Genomic DNA, 25,045 nt, shown 5'->3' with positions numbered 1-25,045 from the left:
GAACAAAAGTTTTCTGAAAACTTTAAACTGAAAAAGGGCAGAGTTGGTCTGACAGGAACATCACTGCTTTGGACTTCAGTTTCTCTGTCATTGCTGTGCTCTTTACAACCAACAGAAGAGTTTCAGTTGGAAAGCAGAAGGGTAGGGTTAAAGTCAGAGGAGTTCTCTTGCTGCAGGTGAAGGAGACAGGAGCTGATGCTCAGTATTTGCAGTGAAGCACATTACTAGAAGGTTACACTGAGTTTTAAATAATTGGATTGCAAAATACATTTTGTACAAAGAATATTTTCTAAAAATATAATTTAACTGATAGAGCAAATAAGAAACCTAAAATAACCTTTTCTGTCATACATTGAAAACAAGGTCTCCTCCAAGAGATGTTTGCCCGACTTATCTGTGCATAGGGTGCTTCACAGTGGTCTTCCATTCTTATGGTTTTTCTCTTCTGGTTTCATCTCTGGAGCACCTCCAGCTGCTTCTGCTCGTAACTGTCATCAAGCACATTCTCTTGTTTGAACAACCTGTTCCTCCTCTTTCCCTTTAGTTGTCAAACATTCCTGCTATCTAATCTTCCCCAAAACCTGTTAGGCCATTATTCCTCCATTATTTGTTTGTATTAAAACAAGTAGTCTGCATTTCACTTGTTGATTTGTAGAACATGGGGTGATTTTTGGTTTTGTGTAGCTTCCACTAAATTATAACAAATGTGCTTGTACTTGGAGCTTCTGTTGGTCACAGCACCAGGCGGCGGCAGCAGTGTCTGTAAAGCATCGCTATGCAAGAGAAGTCAGAGCATTCTCTGGTTCATGTTATCTTTTCACTTTTCAAGTAAGCAATGCCTTACTTTCCTAGACCATTAGGGTGATTGCTGACACAAACCCAAAGTGTCGTGACTGAGCAGGATGCCACCAGACGGCAGTCAGTCATGCGGTTACTCCTCATAGACTGAAGACAATGGTGATAGGGTTCTGTAGATACTACAAAGGAGTTTGTTCCTGTCTCCAATTATTCCATTGCTACACCCTCTCAGAGCAGTGCTCACTGGTGAGTCCAGGCTATGCTGTTCACTGAGTATGGGCCAAGGACAGAGGTCGTGAATCCTTAGCGCAGATACAAGGGCAAGCAGCAGCAGCAGCGGATGAATAAAGGTGACCAATGCCCCTTGGCCAGGCCATGGTGCACAAGCATTAGATTAGCTGGCACCAGGGATGGAATTAGGTGGAAGGAAAGGGAAACAACTTTAAATAGCCCTTTTGTCGACCTTAGAAATGAGAGCACAGTAGAGAAGGAGCAGATGAAGGCTATTTGCGGCAGCACCAATACACACCAGTTTACTGCTGTCTCTCTAAGAAGTTTAAGTTGAGGGATGTGACAGATGGCACAGGAAAGTGTGGGCTTGCTGTCAGCCTTGAGTCTGTGGCTTATGCTGGGGAATGTCTAATCTGCGCTGCTGTTGGCGTGGTTGAGCGCTGTCTCTGGGACTCCTCTTCGGAAAACTGCTCCGCATTCCCAAGGTTACTTGGGCAGAAGGCTTGGTCATGACAGAGCTTCCATGTTTGCCGAAGGAATCTCACCGTGCTTGCGCAGGTTTTGCCAAGTGTTCATAAAGAGTGTGTGGAAATAACAGTAGGTGACATGAAGACCTATTCGTGTTCAGTTTACAGAGCCAAGAGATGGGTTTGTCCCTTTCTCCTTATTTCTTTGTCCTGACAGTGCATAGAAGACCTCTTTTAACACCTCTACATTCTGCTGGTGCTGGTTACTGGTTTTAGCATTTGGGCAAAGGCCAGAGAATTGCAGTGGGTAGGAGACAAAAATTCCTCTCCTAAACTCCAACTTGCCAAGCCAATTCCTAGACAGTTCAGCACACTTCTCAGTCTAGACATCAACTGAACTGTCAGGGAATAAAATCTGTATAGTAAACCAGTTGTCCAACTCCCAGCATTGCCGGATTCAATCTCCCTCGGCAAGATTTAGTTCAGACATTCGGATGCTTTGTTGTATGAAGTTAGATAAGTTGGCATTCATCTTTTGTGACTTCAGCTATCGCAAAGTTAGGGATCATGTCACAGCTGGCCTTCCCAGTCCATCTCTAGTCAGCAGAGAGAAAAAGAGGTGCTTCAGAGAGCAATTCATTCTACCTTTCACATCATAGTATCACCAGAGTGTCAGGAAGGGGACAATGCTGTGCTTGAAGGGATTGGAGCCTGGAATCTCTAACAGAACTCTCCTTTTAGAGCCGGTGGGTGCTTTAGTACCTATAATCTATAAAGTCTGCCCCCCCCAGTTCCTCCCTTCCAAGTGAGCAGTGTCAGGCAAGGACTGTTTAACAGATGAATCCTCTACTGAACATCCTCAGTACTCACTGACTGGCGTGCGAGATGGATCATTTTGTAGTAATTATTTTGCAGGGGTTTATTCAGAGTCTGTTAGGATAAACTCTGAAAAAAATGAAATGGCTGTTGAGCTCAAGATTAATACTGCTACCCAGGAATCCTTCACAGCACCAGCGTTACCAACACAGGCTCCATCCATGCATCTCTGACAGGGTGCTTCAAGTTAGACCTAAACACCTCAAGCTAAACCAAACCCACCAGCTGTTCTGTGGAACTAGTGTAAGTTACACACCAGAGATCAGCCACAGGTGTTCACCCTCTGTAGATATTTTGTGAGTGGGCCCAGCAAAGAAGGTATATTCTGAATACCTCCAGTCCTTTCACACAGAAACAGATTTTGATACAGAAGTGGTTTGTCAGAGCTAATGTGGTTGTTCGGAGAAGCTGAGCCACAGCTACAACCCATCTAAGAGAGCCCTGCAGATCAAATCACTTCTCTGCATCCTCACCAAGCCACTTAGACCTAAAAGCTTTGATTTTTCTGTTGACCACATTCCTTCATGGGAGACCTCAAAGAAGGCTTTTTGAAAAATCTACTTAAATTGAGTTGCGTTTGGACATTGGATCCCATGCTGTTTTCCAAGGAGTGGTAATAGAAGAGCACATTACTTTTTAGTCACTTCCTCACCAGGAGGTGCAGTTCTCCCTCTTCCATTATCTCACTTATGTTCATTACCCTTGTGAATGACTCTGTCCCTTCTGTTTTAACAGAAGCAGTAACTCAATCCCTTATAAAGCCTTTAACAGTGTTGCTTCTGAACAAGATTAAGGTCTGTATCATGTGCAGCATTTGCCTTGAACCTTCATTCATCGTCCTTCTGCTTGGGTATCCAGTTACATTCCACAGTTATTCATTTCAACCCTGTTTCCTGGAGGTCGTTGAGCTCTAGCCTAAGTTTTAGCTGACAGGACACCCTGGGCACAGTGTACTAGTAAGAGTCGTGACAGGGGATTTCTGCTCCTTTGTGTTGGCATAACCAGTGTTGTTTCTTCATCAGGGAAAGTCAGAACAAAATGGTGGTTTTGGGACAGAAAATTGTACCTAGTTTGGGTTGTTTGTTTGTGTTTTTTTAATACGTATGTTCATTGTGTTTTAATAATTTTAAATACTCTACTGCAAAAAAGCTGCAGTGATTTCCTGTAGGTGATCACCCCCCTTATCTCCAGCCTTGATTTAAAGAGACACCCCTCCTGTGCGGTTCTGAATTGAGACAGGATTTCCTCTGAACCTGAGCATACTTGCAGTTGGTGTTTTCCTTTTCCATTCTCCTTGTTTTAGAAGGATCAGACTGTCTCAGATGCTGTGTTCCCAAGCGTTACCAAAGCATTCCACAGAATGACCTCTTCAAGAAAAGGGAACGGGAAATTCTCCCTCTTCTGTGCTTTGCATGGAATAGCAAGAATATTATGATGTCTCCGAATGATCTCACACATTAGGATGATGGTTTTCAAGAGTGACTGGAGCACAGCCTGGCTCCTGTGCCCCCAGCACCACTGTGCTGTGTAGCTTTGCTCCTCCAGACTTCAGGCCAGTCACAGGAACCCTCAGGACGTTTTCCTGCAGCCCAGAGAGCTCCTACCACTGCAGCTTGAGGAGGGTGTCTGCTGGTAGCCGTGGAGACCTGCCTGTACCGCAGACACACACAATTCCAGCATCCCATTACAGTCCAGTTTGACTCTCTCATGGTCACAGCCACAAGGTGAGGTTTTGTTGCTTAGGCCAAAGCTTTGCACAGCCTGGTTTAGGGAGTGGAGTACCTGCACCCTGGGAATTCACCAGGAACTGGTTAAAGTGCTTGGTGGCTGTTCACTCACAGAGGGTAACATCTGCAGAAAGACATGGGAGGGGGAATCTGCAGTAGGTGGGCTGAGTACTTGCAGCACATCTCCAGGCCTGGAATTTCTTCCTGCTGTTTCTTCAGGTGGCAAAGCTGTCTTGTATCAGGTATCTGCAGAGCTCAGTGATGGACGTTTCTTGAGAGCACCTTTTGAGGGAAATAAATCATAGAATCGTGGAATGGTTTGAGTTGGAAGGGACCTTAAGCATTATCCAGTTCTACCCCTCCTGCCATGGGCAGTGACACCTCCCACTGGATCAGGTTGCTCAAAGCCCCATCAAGCCTGGCCTTGAACACTTTCAGGGATGGGGCATCCATGACTTCCATGGGCAACCTGGGCCAGTGTGTCATCACTCTCATTTGAAGAATTTCTTCCTAATGTCTAATCTAAATCTTCCGCCATATAATTTAAAGCCATTCCCCCTCGTCCTGTCACTACAGGCCCTTGTAAAAATTCCGTCCCCTACTTTCCTGTAGTCCCCTTCTGGACCTGGAAGGTTGCTATGAGGTCTCACTGGAGCCTTCTCTTCTCCAGGCTGGACAACCCCAACTCTCTCAGCCTGTCCTCATAGCAGAGGTGCTCCAGCCCTCATCTCTTCGCCTTCAAATGTGTGTCCACTGAAAAGAAGTCCAGATTTGGGGCTGGCTGGTTTCTACTGCCATTTTCCACTACAATGAAAAGCAATTTCCACTGGAATTTTGGAAATCTGAGCAGTTCTAGTGGATCAATGGACCAAGCCAGGAAGTAATTTTGCTCAGAAATTGAAAGTCTCTGTTTATCATCTCACTCTGAAACTGTAACAGGTACTCAGTGCTTCGCCTATGGAAGAGTTAATAACCTAGCATCAGAAATGATTTGACAGTGCGGATCCATTGCTGAGTGGTAGTGATTTGTGACACCACATGTGAGAGTTGTTAGTGTCTAATTTACTGTATTAATCAGTGACAGCCTAATCAGCTTGCAGATCGCACGTGGATCAGTTTAATCTGTCACCTTAATTGTCAGTGAGGTTTTGAGCGTTGGGTCTACGGGGACTGGTTTTCTACTGCTGCTCACTGGGAAAACAGTCGGAGTAAAGCACGTCTGGAGTACTGATGTGAAACCATGCAGGCATCCATGGAGGGTTTTCCCTTGACTCCAAATTCAAGCTTCCCACAGTTAAACCTGTGTTTTGTGAATATTTGTGTGTTTTAATACTTGCCAAATGGGGAGAACATTGTCAGTCCTGTCGGGGCAGACACAGTAAAGGGGGTTCCAGGGACAAGACCAGGCTGCAGTGACCCAGGGCTTCTCCAGGCAGCCACTGTGTTGCCGTGTGGTGACACCGGTGGTGGTTCCGTGTAGTGACACAGGCATTGGTTCCATGTGGTGATGCTTGTCAGCAGGGCTCTTGCCGAGAGCTTCTGGGTACTACACAGGGGAAGCAGCCATTCCATGTTTATTGAGGCTTGTTACAAATACCACTTAAGTGTGACAGAACTGTTCAAATTCCGCTCAGACTTAGTTGGTGTCTTGATGTAAAAATGAGGAGGAAACTGTAATTTTTAACACTTTCTGCATGGGCTTTATATTTTTTTTATCTAACACTACATTAAAAGGTTTAAAGGCAGGATGAGACATCTGAATGGGGGTCCTAGAGCTGACCAATAATTTCTCTCAGGTCAATTGGAACCTTTTGGCCTAGTGCTGAGCAAACACTCCTGCAAAGACTTTTTCATTTCAGATAGCTCTTAAAAACTGTGGGGTTCTGTGCCTGCTCTGCACACAGTGAATAGTGAGGCCATGTGGCCCCCTCAAACTGTGATTTCTTCTGTCACGGGCAGCGAGGTGGAAACTTGGACAAGTGAAGAGACTTGTCCAATGTCACAGTGGAAGAGCTGGTTCGGAAACCCTGCCCATCAGATCCCTGGTTGGATCAGCAATGTTTCTGACAGGAGTTGCTGGCAGCCCAAGGACCTGGCACGCACACATGGAGCGTGACTTGGAAGTGCCTCACGAAGTGACACTGCACTGCTGGTTTGCGCTTAGTCCTTGGTTATTGGGAAAAGGATGCCAGGGTTTTTATTTCTGGGAATATGCTGGGTGAGATGAGAACTTGGTTGTGATCTACCTGGGAGAAGCCTGGTGACTGATGTGGGGATTCCCTTCCCTTCTGCTTTTTGTTAGCGGAGATCAACCGGGATGTGCAGAGACCTTCCCAGTGGGATCATTTCTGAACTGAATGAAGAGGGATGTACAATAGACAATATTGTAACTGAACTGAAAGGAGAGGGAGGTAAGATGGATGTAGGATGTTGTCACTGGGCTGAACAGAAAGGGAGGTACAATGGATGTAGGATGGACAAGTTCTCACAGTGCAGAGGAAACTTGATCTGTTACTGTCTGTGCTGGACCTGCTTGACACAGAGCGACGCAGTAATTAGGATTTGCCGGCTCTTTGTGCATTCTGCTGTCCTGCCAGCCTGCTGGAAACCCTTAGGAGGATGCAGTGGCTCTTGCCCACAAAGACCTGTCTGCCAAGGCTGCTGAGCTTCCTTATTATTTATTATATTATTCCTGATTATCTTGTTGCCTGTGGGACAGTGGATCGTTGATTTTAGCTGTATTAGATGCTAGGGCAAGGCACTTCCATCATCTCTGTGATACCTCATTGACAGAGTGCTAAAAAATTATATTACTCTCTAAAAAGCAGCGGTAATTACCTGTGGAATGGGGAGGAGTGCATGGTCTGAGCAGAGCTGAGAACCTTTACTGTAACTGGAGAGTCCTGCTGCTGTTCATCAAGCAATCCTGGAAGGGGAGGCAAGGCACATTTCCTGGTTTAAGGACAAATCCCAGGGCAGTGGGGTTTGGTGATAGTGTTTCACTAAAAGTTCTGAATCTAGATTCCGTGTGCACTAAGGGTCACATTCTGAGCTTTGAGGTACTACGGCAAGGAGAGTCACTGGCTGGTACGTGCTGGTGAGCTGCATCCACATCCCATTAAGTTGAATCCCCAGAAGGGCTGGGAGTCAGGCTTTTTAACTGCTCTCTGTAAGAAATATATAGCAGGTGCCTAACACTTTTGCTCTTGATATAAAAGTTAACTACAGCACGGAGGGGACCACGGACAGCTTGGGATGAATGAGGATGCTAGTACGGAGCAACTGGTGGAAAATGGGAGGAGTCAGCATTCCCTAGGAGAACATCTCCCTCTGGGAGACACCACTGCTCAGAGAGATGGCTGATGAAATGCCTAGGAAAATTAGTGTTAGTCACTATTTGGTCTTTTAAGCTGATACTTCCAGGCCAAGTGCAGACACGTGTAAATGTAAAGGATTGTTTAGGTCTCCCCAGTCCATTTTGTGGCCAAGAGAATGTTTGGTGGTTCTTTTCTGTTATTTGGTGTGTTAGTGCAGTCAAGCGAGCCCTGCCCAGTACAGCTGGGTAGCTGTGACCCTCTCATTAATTGATGGGGGGGTTTCCAATATTTCCTTTGAACTGTGCCACAGCCCAGTAGGTGTTTGGTGGAGAGTATGCCGAATTTCGTTATTTCCTGAAATTAGCTTATATTTCTCTTCTCTGAGTTCCTTCTATGCCTCATTGTGTATTATTCCAAGTCAGTCGAAATGCTATGCTTGCATGGCTGGGTTGGGTTCTGTGTGTCCCTTCCATGAGCTCTGCTCCTCCTTCCGCACCTTCCCTTGGTTATTCCTGAGCAGTGTGTTACCCGTATGCCACAAAACCAGACTGACCCCATGTACTTTGCAAACCCTGTTACGTATTCTCTTATTATTCCTTGGTCTATACCCAGATGTTTCCGTTTGCTGGGTCTTGGTGAGGAATGAGCAGTAGCTGTGTGCCCTCCCACTTGTCTGTTTTGTATAATGAATCGGTTTGTGGTTATAAAAGATTTGGTTTTAAAGGATTTGTCTTCCAGGAAGAGCTAGGTTTGCATTGTATAAATAGATTTATCTGGAGTCAACAAGGCGTTGCGCTTTGCTGAATCCTGCCCAGCTGGGAGGAGTATTTTACACAACAACAGCAGCAGCAAATTTGTGAGAATTTAATCCTATTGCTTACAGTCGTTAAGACATGAATTAATGGCCAACTGCATCGGTTATCAGAATGGGGGAAAGAGGGCCTGGAAGAGCCTTGAAAGGGGAGTATGCGCTCAGCAGAAAGCCTGTTGCCAGAGTGTATATACAGGAATATTTGGGGGTGGTGTAAATTTTATGGTGCCAGATTTGAAGATGAGAACTGTAAGAGAAATGACTGTTGGTTCCAAGTAATTGTGTAAAGTCTTCAAGAGTCTGATGGCATGGTCTGCACAGTGATGGGTACAGACCTTAAAGGAAACCTGGAGTCAGAGGCAGGCATTGGACACGTTCTGTCTCCTTGATCTGTTTTTACACATAGCAACTCTCTTAATGAGAGTCCTATCACAGTATTAAAAATTTTAAAAGGCCATTTTAATATCTTTTAATATTCGTCTAATGATTTCCCTGTGGCTGGCAACCTACAGGCCTCTCGTCCTCATGGCATGGTAATTCTGAGTGATGACATTGGTCAGCTCTTACAGTTCTCTCTGCACGTCAGTGTGTGTTTGGGAGAGAGCTCTTGCATGGAAAGCATTAACTGAGGTGTCTCTCAGCATGTCACAAGACAGCAGAGAGACTGCAGGAAACCCAGGTGGTTGCCTTGGAGTTGTAGTGTTATCCCTTCTGGTGTTTCTCCCCTCATATCCGCAGCACATCCCTTGGCTCACATAGAGCTGATCATGATGTGTCTGTTTTTTTCTGTCAGCATTCCCAATCTTAAGTCTTTCACATGTTCAAGGGACAGCAGAGATCCTCCAGCAGAGACATGGACTCTGGAAAGGAGTCCTTCTCCAGGACTTTTCTGATGTTGAGGGCCATTGACCATCAGCAGCTTGGCTCCTGAGATAATTTAATTCAAGCATAGCAAGGCCTTGGAGCACTGCCTGATAGACAAGAGCAGATAACTTCTCTTTCCCTCTGGACTAGTGTAGGAGCACTGGGATGCAGGCGATCATCAGTGCATTCAGCTGGAAGAGTCTCCAGTGAGTCACAGCATCCCCCCAACGTTCTGTTGTTCAGGAATGTGGAGGTCGAGTGACGCTGCAGTGTTCCCTTCTGCTTCCCTGGATCGGATTGCTGGATAGCCTCTATCCACACTAAGTCTTTCCTAGCGGCAGACTTGTTACGTGTCACCAGCACTGTTGTTCCCCCCACAGCAATGCTCGTGTGCAATTGCATTTTGCTTCTGCTTTGAGGTTTTGAGGTAGTGTTGCTTAGTTTTCAAACAAAGTGAATGATATTGATGACAATTTCTGGCACTTACACAACTGCACAGCTTTGCAGAGGTCATAGACTCATAGAATCACCAGGTTGGAAAAGACCCACTAAATCATCAAGTCCAACCATTCCCATCAATCACTAAACCATGTCCCTGAGCACCTCATCCACCTGTCTTTTAAACACCTCCAGGGATGGTGACTCAACCACCTCCCTGGGCAGTCTGTTCCAGTGCCCAATGACCCTTTCCATGAAAAATTTCTTTCTGATGTCCAGCCTGAACCTCCCCTGGCACAGCTTGAGGCCATTGCCCCTTGTACTGTCCCCTGTCACTTGGGAGAAGAGGTCAGCTCCCTGCTCTCCACAACCTCCTTTCCTCCTTTCAGGTAGTTGTAGAGAGCAACAAGGTCTCCCCTCAACCTCCTCTTCCCCAGCTCTCTCAGCCGCTCTTTGTAAGACTTGATCTCCAGCCCTCTCAACAGCTTCATCTCTCTTCTCTGGACACACTCCAGAGCCTCAACACCCTTCTTGTGGTGAGGGGCCCAGAACTGAACACAGAAGTCAAGGTGCAGTCTCACCAGTGCCGAGTACCGGGGCAGAATAACCTCCCTGGACCTGCTGGTCATGGTGTTTCTATACAAGCCAAGATGCCATTGGCCTTCTTGGCCACCTGGGCACACTGCTGGCTCATGTTCCGTCACTGTCAACTAACACCCACAAGTTCTTCTCCAGGCAGCTTTCTAGCCAGGTCAGCACAGTAGAGGGTCCTACGTGAAGCTTTCTGCCCCACAAGCTTCTGCTTCTCCCTGAAACAATTACTGCTCTTCTGTTGTGGGCCCCAGCTCTGCCTGGTAAAGTGTTTGGCTGTGGTCTGAGAATGTGTCCCTGCACCCTGCTGAATGGGACCACTGCCACCAGCTTGTGGTTGTGCTGATCAGTGATGTTCCCCTCACCTCCTCAGCGACTGATCTGCAGCAAGGCCATCAACCATCATGTGATCCTGCTGACAGCTGAAGCAGAGATGCCGCTTTAAACAGTTACAGAAGCAGAATTGCATGTTAGAGACGGAAAACATGATTTCTGTCTGAAATGGTGTTTAAATGCAATCAAGTATACTGCTGTGTTTCTCATGACAAGGCATAAGAGTGTACTGCTCTTAACTGCTTTGGTGTTCTAACAACATGTGACTGAGAGATACTGAGGTGCTGCCACTGCAGGGTGCAGAGGGAGCTTGTATCTGACCCACCTGGAATCAGTCTTGGTGAGCCAAGCAATCTTCTCCGCTATGTCCTTTCTGTGGCTTTGTTCCTGGATCTGGGCAGCTTCAGTCCAACTAGTGGAAGCTGGGACAGGAGTAGGAGTTAATCTGGTCTGGGCAATTCAGTCTTGTTTTATCATTTGAAATGGGTTGGTGTGGGCCTTAGTTTCCTCATCTGTGAAATGTTGGTGATGTTTTTCTTGATGTGGTGCTCTTAAGAAATAAGAGTGGGAAAAATTCCCGTGTGTAGTGGCAGTGTTGGTTGTGCTTGGAACTGGGGATCCTGAGCAGGCAAAGGTAGCATTTACTTGAGTAATTGAAAATGGGATTGAACCCAGGTTTCTAGAAAGCAAAATGTGACAAATGACAAGTGTTTCCTGTCAAAGCACTTGGAGTTTACCCAAAGAGGCATGCATGAAGTTGAGAAGTTCAGTTCTGTGTCTGGTGTTGAGAGTGGATCCATGCTCCATCTGCTCATGTCGTCTATACATAAGCTCCTAAACACCACGTGAGTTTGTCCATGTCCTCCATACGGCACGCAGCATTCGTCTTCAGTGAGCCAGCGGTCAGCCTGGCCAGCAGTCCTGGGGTGAGGCTGCTGCTTGATCCAAGCTGGGCTCCAAGCCCATCTGGATCCAGAGAGCTCCAATCAGACTGGCAGAGCCAGTAATAGGGATTGGACCTTTTTATTTTCCCTCTCCAGGGTTTGTATTTTAAAAAAGGCATGGAAAAATCACAGAAAAAGTTGTTTTGGTGTTTTCTAACCAGTTGCTCAGTTACAAATGCGCCAGTCACTGCTTTGGGGAGTGGTAGGAAAGCAGGGGGTTTGTTTTTCTTATCTGAGGTGGGTTTTTTAAACCTCATGAAGATGCAGTGATACCTGAGAGAAAAGGGAATCAAACAACAAATGTGGTCTGATACTGAAACCAGGGAACAAAAAGCAAGCAACGGAAATAAGATCTGTTATTTTAAAAGATCTCCTGTATCCCATTGCATCATTCTAAGTCAGATTGTTCCTTTTTAGAGGTGAAAATTTTAAAGATCTGCTGTACTAGATTGAATTTAAAAAACCAAGTCCAATGGCTGCCCCATCCCTGGAGGTGTTCAAGGCCACGTTAGATGAGGCTTTGAGCAACCTGATCCAGTGGAAGGTGTCCCTGCCTATGGCAGGGGAGTGGAACTGGATGAACTTTGAGGTCCCTTCCAACCCAAACCATTCCATGATTCCATTCTATGATTTGGGAATAAGTATTAATGTTCTGCTTTTTTGGACCCTTTCAACTTCGTACTCAGAACATGTAGGCACCGATGCATGCTAGAAAATACACCTCTGTTATCAAATTTGCTGCTGCTGCTGCTGTTCACTTGCTCACTATGAGTTTTTGGATGCGTTGAGGGAGCTGCTTACTGATCAGTAACAAATCACAGGGAGAAATATGTATGGTACCAGCATCGTGAACAAAAACAAGAGAACAGCTAGTTTTTGTGCAAGATTAATAGAGGAGAACATTATCCTGTCATTTATTGCGCTCAGCAATTATTTGCTGTCTTGGGAGCTCTGAAGATAAATATTAGCTCCTCCGTCAGCTTCCGTAATTGAGAAATGGGAAAGTGTGAAATACAGTGAACTTTTTTACTTCACATTCTTATTTCACTGGAGTTTTAATGATGCCAGTTGCTGCTGTAAGTTCAGGAAAGCTGTGCCCCACCAACGTTATCATTGGAAAGTCATTCAGCCACAAGGTAGGAAAATAATTGCTCCTGGTCAAAAGTGTTCCCTGTAGATCACAGAGGGCCTGGATAGTTGGGATGCTGTGCAGCTCTGTTGAAGGTCCCTGCTGCAGTGAGGAAGTGCCAGCTCCTCGGACGTGCTGTGAAGCTTTCAGCAGTGTTAGCAGTCGTGCCAGCACCAGCAGAGTTGGAGAAATGAACTTTGTAAATACGTACCCTCGGTGTAACATCCTATTTGGAAATGGTGACAATGGAGTGAGAGAGCAGAACTGAGCTGGCCAGATTACTGACATGAGTGAACTCCGGAACAGCAAGTTTCGCTTGAGTTTCCAGCCCAACATTTTCCCCTTGCTTAAATTCAAATGTTTTCACATTTGTTGGCTTTACGACAACATTTATTTCTGTGTTGAAACCTCTTAAGTTAATATTTCCAACCCGGAATTGTTTGTGTTTGTTCTGTGAGATAGTTTGGCATTTTTATGTTCTTGTGAGACACATTTCAAACTGTTGACGTCTGAAAGGACAGACCTATTTTACATGGCCCTAAACTGCAGGTTTGCTCACTGCGAGAGCGCTGCGCCCTTGGCACGCAGGGCAGGAGGCCCTCCTGCAGCGGGAAGCTGTCCACTGTCCTCTGCCCTTTCATCAGGTGTATGACCTTTTCAGTTCCTACTATAAGTTATCCAAACTGCACTGGGAAGACAGGGTAAATGATCTCCTTAAGGGTTTTGCATGGCTCTGTTGTGATAACATCATAGCTCCATACGGATGCAAATGAAATGAATATCACAGAGCCCCTGTGATGAGTTTATTCCCATTTTGTGTATGGGAAGTGAAATAAGAAGATTAAAGCCAGTTTATGTAACTGGAGAGATGGGCAAGCTTTCAGGCAGACACAAACCTGGGCTGCTTTTTAGGCAGTCTCATAAAAAAGATCACCACCTCCTCCTCTGAGTGAGCTCTACTTGCGTCTTTGGGAAGTGACGGTGACAAAAACAACACTTTTACAAAGATTAAAGCCAGAAATTATCAAGTGCTGACTAATTTTGGCTGCCTGGTGAGAAACCTGGAGTCCAATCTCTTTTCGAAGTGTGTTTTGAGGACATTGTGTCTTCCAAGTCATTCTCTCCCTGATCTCATTTGCACCTGTGACCAGTTGGCTTCTCTGTGGATCTGGGTAACAGGAGTCCTGGGGCAGCTGGCTGGAAAATGGGAGCAGCACAGCTCACTGTGAAAGTGTTGGTCTGTCATCCTCCTTGTATCATGTTGGAGTTCAGTGAATGTTCACCAAGGAGGGCTTCCCTCCTTGAACTCCTCTTTCTCTTTTCTACCTCCTTCATTTCGTACCTCCCAACTTCCCTAGCAGGGGAAGCAGAGGTTTTAATGACTTGTGCCAATACACAATGTCCTTTGTCCCGGAATACGGCTGTCCCCAGCACCAAGTGAGCTGTCAGCCTTCCAATGGCTGCACTGCTCTACAGCTGGAGGGTTGGAGATGGAGAGTGAGGAAGTGACATGCCCGTCAGGAATGGCAAGTCATCACAATACCAATAATCAGAAGCTCTGCAGAGTTCTCACTGTCCTTTTAGAGCCAGACAGCAGCTCTGCTTTGTCTCACACAGTCTGTAAATCCCCCAGTACTCTCTTTTTAAACAACTCTGAGTCCAGGCCTTGCACTCAAACTGAAGGAGGAGCAGATGAAGTTGAGCAGTTGATGACAAGTCCTTGTGACAGATGAGCACTGTCAGAGGGGCTGCACAGTCTGTGATATTCAGATGGGAACATGAGGCTGCAGCACTGGCCCATGGGGAAACGTTATTCAAGAGGTGTCAGTAAATCATAGGAATGTTTCTCTTCGAGCGGTAGCACATGTGGTGAGATGAGCATGGTGGAGTTCTGTGGGCAGGGATTTCTTACTAAGTACATGCATTTTAAAATGGATGTTTCTCACTGTGTGTGTGCACGGCCTTGCCCTGAGAACCTCTGGAATCCGTCCTGCTGTGTCCAGCCGTGCTCCTCAGGGACAGTCCAGGTGCTTTTTGGTGACACAGACATGAGGGTGCATGTTCATCCCGGGGTTTGCCATTTCTGTTCATCTCTTTGCAGACTGGAGAGGACAGGGTTTTACCGTCACGGAGCATGGTTCTGTTGAGCTCTCCTGATGTGCACTGAGTGGGAGGGTGCTACCTGACTGCTGTTCCCTAAAGCTTTCTGTGGCATTAAAAACTATTATTTAAGGAGCTGAATGTAACACAGGAAAGCATAATTTCGTTCAGCTTGATTAATCCTGCCTGATAATTAGCAGCATAGCCAGTCTGCAGACTGTGGGATGCCTTTGCGAATGCCTGTAGGAATCTCCATCTCCCTCCCTCCTGCTCAGAGTGGTGGCAGCACACTGTGATCAAACAGAATTTCTCTGTCCACATCCCTCTGAGACAGGTGTCCCATTGCACTTTGGTTTCTCCACTGATCAAGCAGGGCGGGAGGAGAGAAGAGGGAACTTGAGTCGGAGAAGATCTGCTCGGGCAGAGTGATGTGAGCCCTTTGGCTCTACCCTCAGAGCAGGGAGTTGCTTCTCCCCTGTTGTGCTGACACACACGATGTCCCCCTTTCATCCTGACCCTGAAACACGGGAACTACGCCCTGGAGCATGGGCAGCCAGGAGCCCCAGCTCTTATTGTGCAGAGCCCAGCACTGGATGTGACTGCTGCCGAGGCTCCATCCTGGTGTTGAGAAGCAGGACCCGTGTGGTACACAGTCAGCATTTGTTCCCCATGGAGTTGTTTGTTTCTCCTTTCAATTTACAGCCTGAAATGCCATTTGTTTAATGTTGCTGTTTAAATAATGATTTATAAGACTCCAAGCCAGCCGTGGAGCAGCTTAATGACTACTGTAATTTATGGATGCCACTGGCTACACAAACACTGCTGTAAATATAAAGGATGTCTCACACAAATTTTACTTTGATGCTTATTTGATACCATTCATTTTCGTTTCCTTGCACATCTCCATGTGTGAGTTGAGGCCACTGGACTCGGCAATCTAGGTCGTTTGGGCTCACCTTGCCGGGAGTGATAGTTACTGGGACACGAAAAGATTAAATGTCTACTTTTGTTATGAAATGCTTTAATTAAAAATTAAGTTTCCTTGGGCTTGGGTGCAAACATCTGCGTCAAGTGGCCCATTTAAAGGGTCATTTGTATTTGGGCTTTTTTTTGGTTCTCTGTTTGTTTTACTAGTTAATCATCTCCTTTATCCAATTCATTTTGCCTTTGTGCACACAGCGGGTGAGCAAACAGGGACCAGGAATAAATCATGCGCTGTCACAGAGCCCAGCCGCTCACAGGCTGTAGTTCTGCTGTTTGTGTTCTCTAACCTATACACAGAGCATGTGTACACGCCTCCAATGCAAACCTGAGCTAATCCAAGCCCCAGCTCCACAGAGATGAATGGGCATGCAAATCCACTGGTTTTGTTTGAGGAAGAGCTCCTGGAATTGCTTGATGTCTGGTTGCAGCTGACGGCTTTGGAATACCACAGCCAGTAGACTTTAGGAGGTTTGTGCTCTTGGGTGGCAACAAGGCCGCCTGGGAGGACAGTAGGTGCTCTGGAATGCCTTGGTTTCACTAGATTTAGTGTTAATGAGTCGTGTGCTTGGCGGAAACCGAGTGCCACTGCAAAGTTAAAATGAACTGAGTAAAGAGGAAAAGGCCATTGCCTGCGATTACCCCTGCTCTGGCTCTGCATGTCTGGTCCCAGGTGGGCTGTGATACATGAACAGTGCTGGGAAGATTGCAGAGAAACCGAGGGGGGTGTGAGAGCTGGAAGTGAATAGGGGTGTTTCTTCCAAACCGTTTGGGGGGTATTCAGAGAGGCAAAAGTACCTTGGAATTTGAGCAGGACTTCAGCGGTTTTAGGAGTGTTGTGGTGTTACAGATCTTATGGAAGTGCCGGGTCTTGTCTTTTAACTTCTCTTTAGGTGGTACTGCCAGCAACACATAGACACGTGAGCTCATTGCATACCCCTGGGTGAAGGGATTGCCTGCTCAGTTCCAGAGTCACTTCTTATGGTGTTCCAGCATCTGTTTGCACGCTGAGCTGAGCCCACCGTGACGTGCTTTGTTTCTGACACAGGGAAGGCTCTCAGTGATGTCTCCAAGAGCACATTTTTGTAAGGAGCGTGGCAGGACCAAGCAGAAATCTTCTCCTTGCTTTAAACCCTGCAGCAATCATCAGCTACGAGTTACTTGGTCTGTTTTCCTGCAGCGCTTCCCTGTGTGGGCAGCCCTGACCCTGACTGCAATGCAAGGGCGCTGTGCAGCCTCTATGCGGCAAGCCAGGGTTGCTCTGAGGCAGCCAAGGAAACCGAGCTGGCAGTAACACAGAGCACCCTTTTCAGGAGCTGGTGTCCTTTATTAAAAAGGTCTGACATATTCCCCCCACTCCTAAATTGATTTGTGCCATAAAATAAGCTTGAAGAGAAATAGCGGTTGTTTTCCTACATGCTTCATTAATTTTGAGTTTTGACAGGCGATGTAAATAAAAGTATCAAGAGCACATCTAATTGAATCGCCAGTGATTCCTGGGTCCCTGTAGTACCAGGGAACACAACGTAGCTGCGCGGTTTAGCAGGCGCAGATGGGTTGGGCAAGCACTGCTCACTCTGTCTAGAGGCATTGGCTCAATCAGGATCATTTACCCACTTAGGATGAGACCAGGCAGAAGGTGGTTCGTGCTCCTAGGTCTTCCAGGAGTAGTGAGGATGCACACTTCAGTGAGTCAGGAAGGTTTTGGGAATTGTGTCTACACCGTGATTGTTGTGGAAGGGGCTCTTGCACTTCTCACACTTGGCCTCCTCCATCCATACCAGCTCTGGAACGTCACTGAGCTTCCTGCTTCCCCTGGTGGCTGATCCAGAGCCCATCTCTCTTAGGACAAGTCCCTATTTTCTTTGGTTTTTAAGTATTTCACTTAGCTGCAATCAGAGCCCTCGGGATCAGAAAATTCTTGCAGTAGGGGAAATGATAGCTGCCAGACTGGATGATCTCTGACTTCTCCGCTGTCAAGGGCATCAAGTGCTTCCAGAAAAGGACATTGCTAAGGGCCAGGTACTCAAGATCATTCTTGAGTGGGTGATGCTGGCCTCTGATCGCAATGTTCGGTGCCCTCTTTTCATAGGAGTTGGTTCCATTCCACACTGCTGTCTGCCTTCAGCTGCTTGACAGGGGTAAAATGGATTAGCAGTGTTTGCATCCTGGTAGATGTGGGCTGCTGTGGGCTCCCTGGCACAAGGGGAGGGGAGTGCCAGATGAAGGACCACGAGTGACTGTAGAAGAGAAACTAAAATACAAGTAGAAATTCTCTTTTTCAGAAAGCATATGACAATGCAGTACATCCAAGTCATAGGATGCATTGTAGCCGGAGGGTGTTAGCTTGTGTTCTTTCCGAGCTCTGTAGTCATGTTATTCCTAAGCAGGACAGCGATGATTCCAGTCTTCAGGACTGTCTGCCTAGCCATAAACTCACTAGAATTAAAAATCTATTATGCATATTGTGGTGTTCTTGAGTACCAAAGAGGAGGCCGTAGGATTTCAACCTGCTTTTCTAGGTCAAAGATGCCTTCCAAGTTCAAACACTGGACACGCCTGGGGAACTGAAGTCCTCTTCTAGGTGTGGACCGTTACATATTTGACAAGATTAAACAGGTCAAACAAAATAAAATTACTTTATCAGTTAATTATGGGATTGAGAGGATTTCACAAGGTGTTCTTCCCTTCAGTGTAGCCCAGAATCTTGCAAGGTTGGTTGAGAGGAAAGCAGTTCACCCATCTGAAGTGATTTCTGTTTTCTTTTCCTCTAGGATCTGCTGCTGGCTACAAAATGGCTCTGGAGGGCTCCTTCAGCTGCTGGAACGGAACGACTATCAGGCTGGGGCAGGCATGTGACTTTGTCAGGGACTGCGCCGAGGGAGAAGACGAGGGGGAGATGTGCAGTGAGTAAATCCAAACTCGTAGGCTGTGTCCTCCTTTCCCAAAAGCATGGATTGTTTTAAATGTTAATGCATGAGACTGTAGCACTAATAGACTAATTTGGTGCTATCAAAAGGCCAGTATCCTCCGTAGGACACGTGGTTCCTCTCGCTGTCTGCCTGGAGCGGACTGTTTGATGAGTTCCTGTAGTTGCCTGCAGTAGTTCTGCAGCAGGTTCTTAAGATGCTCTTAGTGCTGCATCTCTTCCAAAGTCCTGATCAAAAATGCAAAGGAAGTACAGCCTGAATAGCTGGGTGCCTCATGGAATTATGAAGTGTGTAGTTTTTTAGAGCATTTAATCAAAATGTAGCACAGCATCTGGCACAGGGAGAGGAGGAAGAGAACTTCAGAGATGAAAAATGAGCAAAGCCAGTGGCTTGTCATTGACCAGTTCCTGTGTCTTTGTGATTCCTCTTGGTTTCTCTCCTCTCTTCAGCAGTCAGGAGCCCAATAAAACACAGCAGAAGATAGATAGCAGCCTAAGTTTCTGGAAACTTGCTGTGCCTGAATACTTCGTGCTATATAACCTGGCAGAGGACCTTCCTCTAACCATCTGGAGGATGCCTCGCCTTTTTCTATACTTCTGCACATTCTAACGCCAGTGTCTTCCCCTTTGTCGGTTACAGGTAGTTAAGTGGTGGACTGTCAGCCATTTGGTTATCCACAGGGCAAATACATCAAGAGAAACTGTTGTTGAGAGTTCCGTTTACCAATGCAAAGTGCATGTGTTGCAGCTGATATAGCCAGACGTGCATCGATTTGGTGTGCAAAAAATGTGTTCCATGACCAAAAATACCAGCCCCAGCAAAAGCCCCTGGAGTAGAAGAGGCTATTGTTCTCAGTTTGACTTTCCTATGTGACAGCTAAAGCAGGGGCGAATCTGGGTCAGGTAATTCAGACAAGCTGTGTGGATGTAGGTGATGTCTAGGCTAAAGGACCTTTGCTGTTTCTAGCACAAACTTAACACAAGTGACTGCAGCTTCTAGCAGATTCCAATTCTGTGCTGCTAGCAAAGGAATAAAGGTTTTGTTGGTGTGGAGAGAAGTGGTTTGACCTGAGATCAGCTAGTAAACTAGTTGAAAGACATATTAGACATTGTTACAACTTGAAATTACGTTCATTAACAACACACACTCGGTGAACATTAAACTGGATTTTGTGTGAACAGCATCATCACTGTGGACCTGCAGATCCATAGAACCAGTAATGCTTCATCTTGGTAGTATCCAAACCTCCTTTTTGCCTGCGAGCTTCAAAAGGGAGCTCTGACACATCATAGTGTTATTTCTCTTGTGTTGTGCACACAAGTTAGTAAATTCTGATAGTCGGTAGGTTGGATGCATTTTCATTTCACTGGAAGCAGAGACACATTACTGACCGTGTCCAGACACATGGTTGTGTCTTTCTGCCTTGTGTGGAGCAGCAGAGCCCACCAGGTGGAGTTGTACCAATCCTGGATGCACACTGAATGCCCCATGGAATGGGGCAGGCAGGGAGGAACACGCTTCCCTGCTGGTTTAAACACTGGGCACACCCATGGCTTGTGTCTCAGCTATATTCACATACTGAGGGGCTGCCTGTGCTTCTGCCCCCAGCTGCTGCCTGTATCCTGTGGTGAACCAGCTGAGAAATGCAATCCCTCTCTCACACAGGCTGTCCACAGGGGCTGGGTGGGTTGCCTTTTCCCTTGTGCTGCATTCCCCTATAGCTGTTGGCATGAAGCCGTGCAGTACTTACAATCATGTTAGCAGAGAATGCTCTGAGGGCGTAAAAGCTCACATGTAAAGAGCAGAAGTGTTAACCATTAATCACCCACCGAGCAGCGCACCACTCCCTGGCTCAAGGAGAAGACCACATGGCTTGTTTTCCACCACAGGTGCTGGGGATCAGAGATCTTACCCCTAGCCAAGAAGCCTGAAATCACCATCTTCCACCCAAGCAACGAATCCAACCAGCTAGCCTTAGAAGGTGCTTGAGTTATGGGTCTGCCTCCTCAGTCCATGGCTGGTTTCTCTGCTGCCATCTCTCTACTGTGTGAATAGTGTTGGCATAAGCCTTGTCCCACACACCAGAGGTGATGGGATGTTTCCAGTGTTGGTATGTCTGCATGGCAGCCCAGCCCAAACCGTCTGCCATCCTTCAGCATTCCAGCCCTCACTTTGCTCCTGAGCAGAGCAATGTTTTTATCAGCTTTTGGAAGTGTGGCGGAGTGATTCCAAGAGAGGGATTTCCCAAATGCCTCTGCTCACACTAAAGAGCTGTCAGAAAAAGATGCAGCCATGCTCAAAACTGAGGGGAGAGCTTTTAAAATTGCTGTTAACCAAAGGCCTCTGTCCTTGAGCTCCAAAGAGATGCTGGGCTTTTTTTCCTTTCCCAGTTTTTCAGCTGTGCAGATACTGACATCTTTTTTCCTCCTTTATTTTCTTCCTATTCATTTGATTGTTGGTTTTTTGTTAGTTGAAAAAAAAAACCCAAACCCTAATGCCAGCTGTTTGTTAACACCTCTTTACTTATTTATGGCTAAGGAAATGTCATGGTGTTTGTTCGGCACGCAACCAATTAGGCTGTTTAGGGAGTGGGAAATTGGAGCGGGATGACCCCTGGAGAGAAGCGAGGGGCTGCTTGAGTCATAATCAAATGTTCCTGCAGAAGCAAAAAACAGCTTCAAAGAGAGAGATGCAGAATTTGATGCCAAACTGTGTTGATTTGGGATCAGACAGGCAGATTTAATGAACTGATGGAAGTGCCACACTAGAGGTTGCTGTGCAGAAACACCCTTTGCAGACACATGTTAAGACTTAAGCTGGTGGGGATCTTGTATCTTTGCGAGTAAATTCATGCTGTTATGGATTATAGCATACTGCAAAAAACCCAACATACCTCCTCATGGTGTGGTACAGAATGGTGTATGGAATATAGCTGGTGTGCTGCAAGGCAGAGCGGAGAACTCAGATGATTTAGAGTCGCAGAACGGTTTGGGTTGGAAGGGACCTCAAAGCCCATTTAGTTCCAACCCCCTGCCGTGGGCAGGGACGCCTCCCACTGGATCAGGTTGCTCAAAGCTCCATCCAACCTGGCCTTGAACACCTCCAGGGATGGGGCAGCTATGACTTTTCTGGGCAACCTGTGCTAGTGCCTCACCACCCTCACAGCAAAACATTTCTTCCCGAAATGTCATCTCAATCTCCGCTCTTTCAGCTTCAAACCGTTCCCCCTCATCCTGTCCCTGTGCTCCCTGGTTAAGAGCCTCTGCCCAGCTTTCCTGTAAACCCTTTCATACTGGAAGGTTGCTAGAAGGTCTCCCCCTGGATATTCACTGATCTATGTGTACTAATACAGATTGGCAGAGCTCTGCTTTACAGAAAGGGGGGATTTATTTCAGTAGTTCTGTACTTCTCTGTTTAGTTACCACTACTGTGGATTTGGCTAAGTAATCTCTTGTTGCAGGGCAGAAGACTGGGCAAAAATAGAAGTTTGACTGCAGAAAAGTGCGTGTGCTTTTGGCTGCTCCAAAATTATTGTACTTTCTATCTCAAATTTACTACAAAATTTCAGCCTGGGGAGATATTGGTTCATCAGTCAAAGCAGCTTAGGAAAATAATGGATGTGTTTAAAAAAAAGTAAGGTGAAGAATGAAGATGCTGATCATCTCTTCGTTAGGCAGAGTCCCAGAACTTGGAGGATTCACCCAGGATGTGACCAGCCTGGGATTGATTCTTTCTTACCTAAGTAGATTTGAACTTCTATTTCCTATTTCCATGTAGAGCTTCCAAGACTGTCGTGTAGAGTTCTGGTCCAGTTCAGAAGTCAAAGGGCTGCTTAAGTCTCACCTGAGGTTGCTCTTCTACATTTCATAGATTTTGCCTGGAATAGGGATTGGAAGTAATGTTCTCCACCTTTCAGATAAATCTCACAACCACGGGGTTGTAAGATACTAGTCGCGCTGCTTCATTGCATATTTGTGGGTGCTGAACACATTCCCAGGTGAAATAAGGAGGGCTAGGACCTGGTTCCTGACAGGACCGACGCTGGCTGCACTGTGTAGTTGGAGGAGGGCATGTCTGTCCAAGGGCAGCCAGAGCAGGAACATCTAACACCTGAGTTTGCGATAACATGAGTGAGTTACTAAACAAGCGTGGATAATTAATTCCACTGGGGCCGGGTTACTTCCCAGGCAAACATGCATGAAACAACCACTGGGTTAATTTCTGTCCCAGCAATGGACCCAGCCCAGCAGAGTCTTTCTGCAAGGGAAATGGCAAGGCATCAACTCGTTTCTGTGCAGAGCTCCCTGATGATTCCTGTCTTGTGTACACCAAACCATTTCCTTCTCTCTTGATCAAAAGTTGTGCCTCTAGCAAGAAATTCTAACCTCTGGCAGTTCTGAACTCAGCAAAGCCTTCAGGCATTACAGGGTAACTCTCTGCTGGCTGTGTTGAGGAGTGTTTTCCCCTTTCATGCTTCATTCCTGGTAGAATGGGGCAGGCCAGGTTCACTAGCAGAGAGGTCACTGCAGAAAGAACTCAGGTTTAAGGTTATGGGCTTTATGTTCTTTGGGTAGATCTTTCTGCCTTCTGAGAAGTCCTCCTACGTTTGTTAAAGGTCCATACAGACCAGAGTAGCCTTTTATTCTTGTGCCTTTTAGAATGTAAATCTGGAATTTCACCCAAAAGATGAAACTGCAGTATCTGATTGATTTACACTTGGTTTTGAAGCAGGAGCATGCTCCATCCACTTCATAAATTATACCAGTTACTGATTTTTTGTGCTATTAAAAGATGGAAAGTTTGTGTAAAAGTTAAAAAACCCCTTGAATTTAATTACCTCTCAAGCAAAATCTAAATCATCCTGAAGGCTTGAAAGTAATTTGGCGAGGAACAAGCTGAACACCCTGCAGCTCTGCTCTACTTCATAACTCAACTAACAGCTGCTTCTTAAGTCCTCACAGTGCCCTGCTTTCACTGTTCCCTGTCCTGTATCCACAGCCTTTATCTCAGTCTTACTGAGGGCTGAGTTTTTTGAGGTGTCTGTCACCAATGATGATATCCAGCCAGCAGGTTCCAGCAGACACAACTCCTGTGCCTTGTTTACTTCCACTAGAGTTTCCAATAGAGTCGGATGAGCTTTCTCTCACTGGTGTAACACCTGTTCTCATAGGAGCTAGAATGATCAATGTGCAGACAATTAGGCTGGGCTGACTGGAAGCCTAGGCTGTAAGGGAGGGGAATCGTGTTAGGCACTGACCTCTCTCCAGGATTTCACTCCGTGAGGCTGCAGAAGCAGTGGTTAGAAAGCCACCTCCGAGGTGTAACCTTGAGTGGTTTTGTGTCTGTGGAGCTGTAAGAGGCCAGGTATGCAGGAGACCCTGTAGTGTACGCTCAGGTATGTCCTCTCATTCAGGTGTGCTGAAGTCGGGAGGAGTCCCTTAGTCACAGTTCAGGGGTTGTCAGCATCCCCCTTATAATCAGGAGACTCTGCACAAAGGGAATGAATCACTGTGGGGTGTCCGCATGCCCAGGGCAGCCCAGTCAGAAGAGTCCCTGCAGCTTCTTCTGTGAGTCTTCTCCTCATCTCACTTGGGCTCTTCTGTGTGTCTCTCTCCCTCCTGCAGAAAACCTTCCCTCTGGCTTTTACTGTTCATTCGAAGAAGGAGACTGTGGCTGGATGCGGGGCTCTTCTGCATCCCATCCTTCTCCATGGCGGATTGGAAGCCCAGAGCACAACCGTTCTCCTTCAATAGAAGGTGAGTGACAGTAAATAGTAAGTGCAGAGAATGGACAGTGGAGAGCAAACGAGGTACACAAGTGGTGGGGAGAGGGAGTGAAGCCCAAGGCATGTTTTCCTCTGCACTTGCCTGTTCAGCCTCCAGTGGAACAAAAGTACTCCAGTGTGCTGTGGGTGAAAGACTGCCTTGCTCACATCCTCTCCTGACGATACAGAATGGTGCTTCAGGTGTCCACAATGACACCAGATCCTGAACCTTTCTGAACAACTTCACAACAACTATTCATTTTCATGACCCTCCTCCATACTCAGCTGATATTTTTCTTTCTTTTTTTCCCATTTATTTTCTCTGTTTCTCTGTTCTGCTTCATTTTCTCCCCATCTTGTCTCCTAATTTTTCTTCTCTTTGCCCCCTTGTCCCTTGAGTTCCACCTCTGTGTATAACCACTCTGTACTTGGTTCCTCTACCCAAATTCCAGATAAATTTTCTCTTTCCAGTTACTTCTTGCTCATAGAAATTTATTGTTCATCCTTGCCAGAAGGATGACTCTGAAGCCGTGGAGGAACAGAAGGTAGCTGTAGGGGAAGGCACACAGACTTCTTAAAGGCATTTCTCAAGTGTGTTCACCAAAGCTGCATTCCTAAGACACTGAATAAGCCTCCTGCTCTCTAGCATTCTCTTGTACCAGGAGCGAGCTAATATAGGTCTGGGGAGGTGTCACAGACCCTGAAACCAGGAGGTGAATGCTGCAGTTTGACCGTCTTCCTCCT

General features: G+C 46.5%; 1 protein-coding gene across 2 annotated transcripts in view; it reads left to right on the top strand.

The window, feature by feature from the left end:
- The window catches only part of ALK (ALK receptor tyrosine kinase), a 299,880-nt gene that overhangs the window by 204,263 nt on the left and 70,572 nt on the right, over nt 1-25,045 (top strand). For both annotated transcript variants that reach the window (XM_069850441.1, XM_069850440.1), the window contains exons 6-7: nt 18,382-18,513; nt 24,162-24,293. In XM_069850441.1, coding sequence (XP_069706542.1) covers nt 18,382-18,513; nt 24,162-24,293 — 264 coding nt within the window. The remainder of the gene's footprint in view (nt 1-18,381; nt 18,514-24,161; nt 24,294-25,045) is intronic.

The sequence above is a fragment of the Phaenicophaeus curvirostris genome, chromosome 2 (genome assembly GCF_032191515.1).
Source record: "Phaenicophaeus curvirostris isolate KB17595 chromosome 2, BPBGC_Pcur_1.0, whole genome shotgun sequence".
Lineage (NCBI taxonomy): Eukaryota > Metazoa > Chordata > Aves > Cuculiformes > Cuculidae > Phaenicophaeus > Phaenicophaeus curvirostris.
The sequence above is the reverse complement of the archived record's forward strand: the minus strand, read 5'-3'. Positions and strand labels throughout refer to the sequence as shown.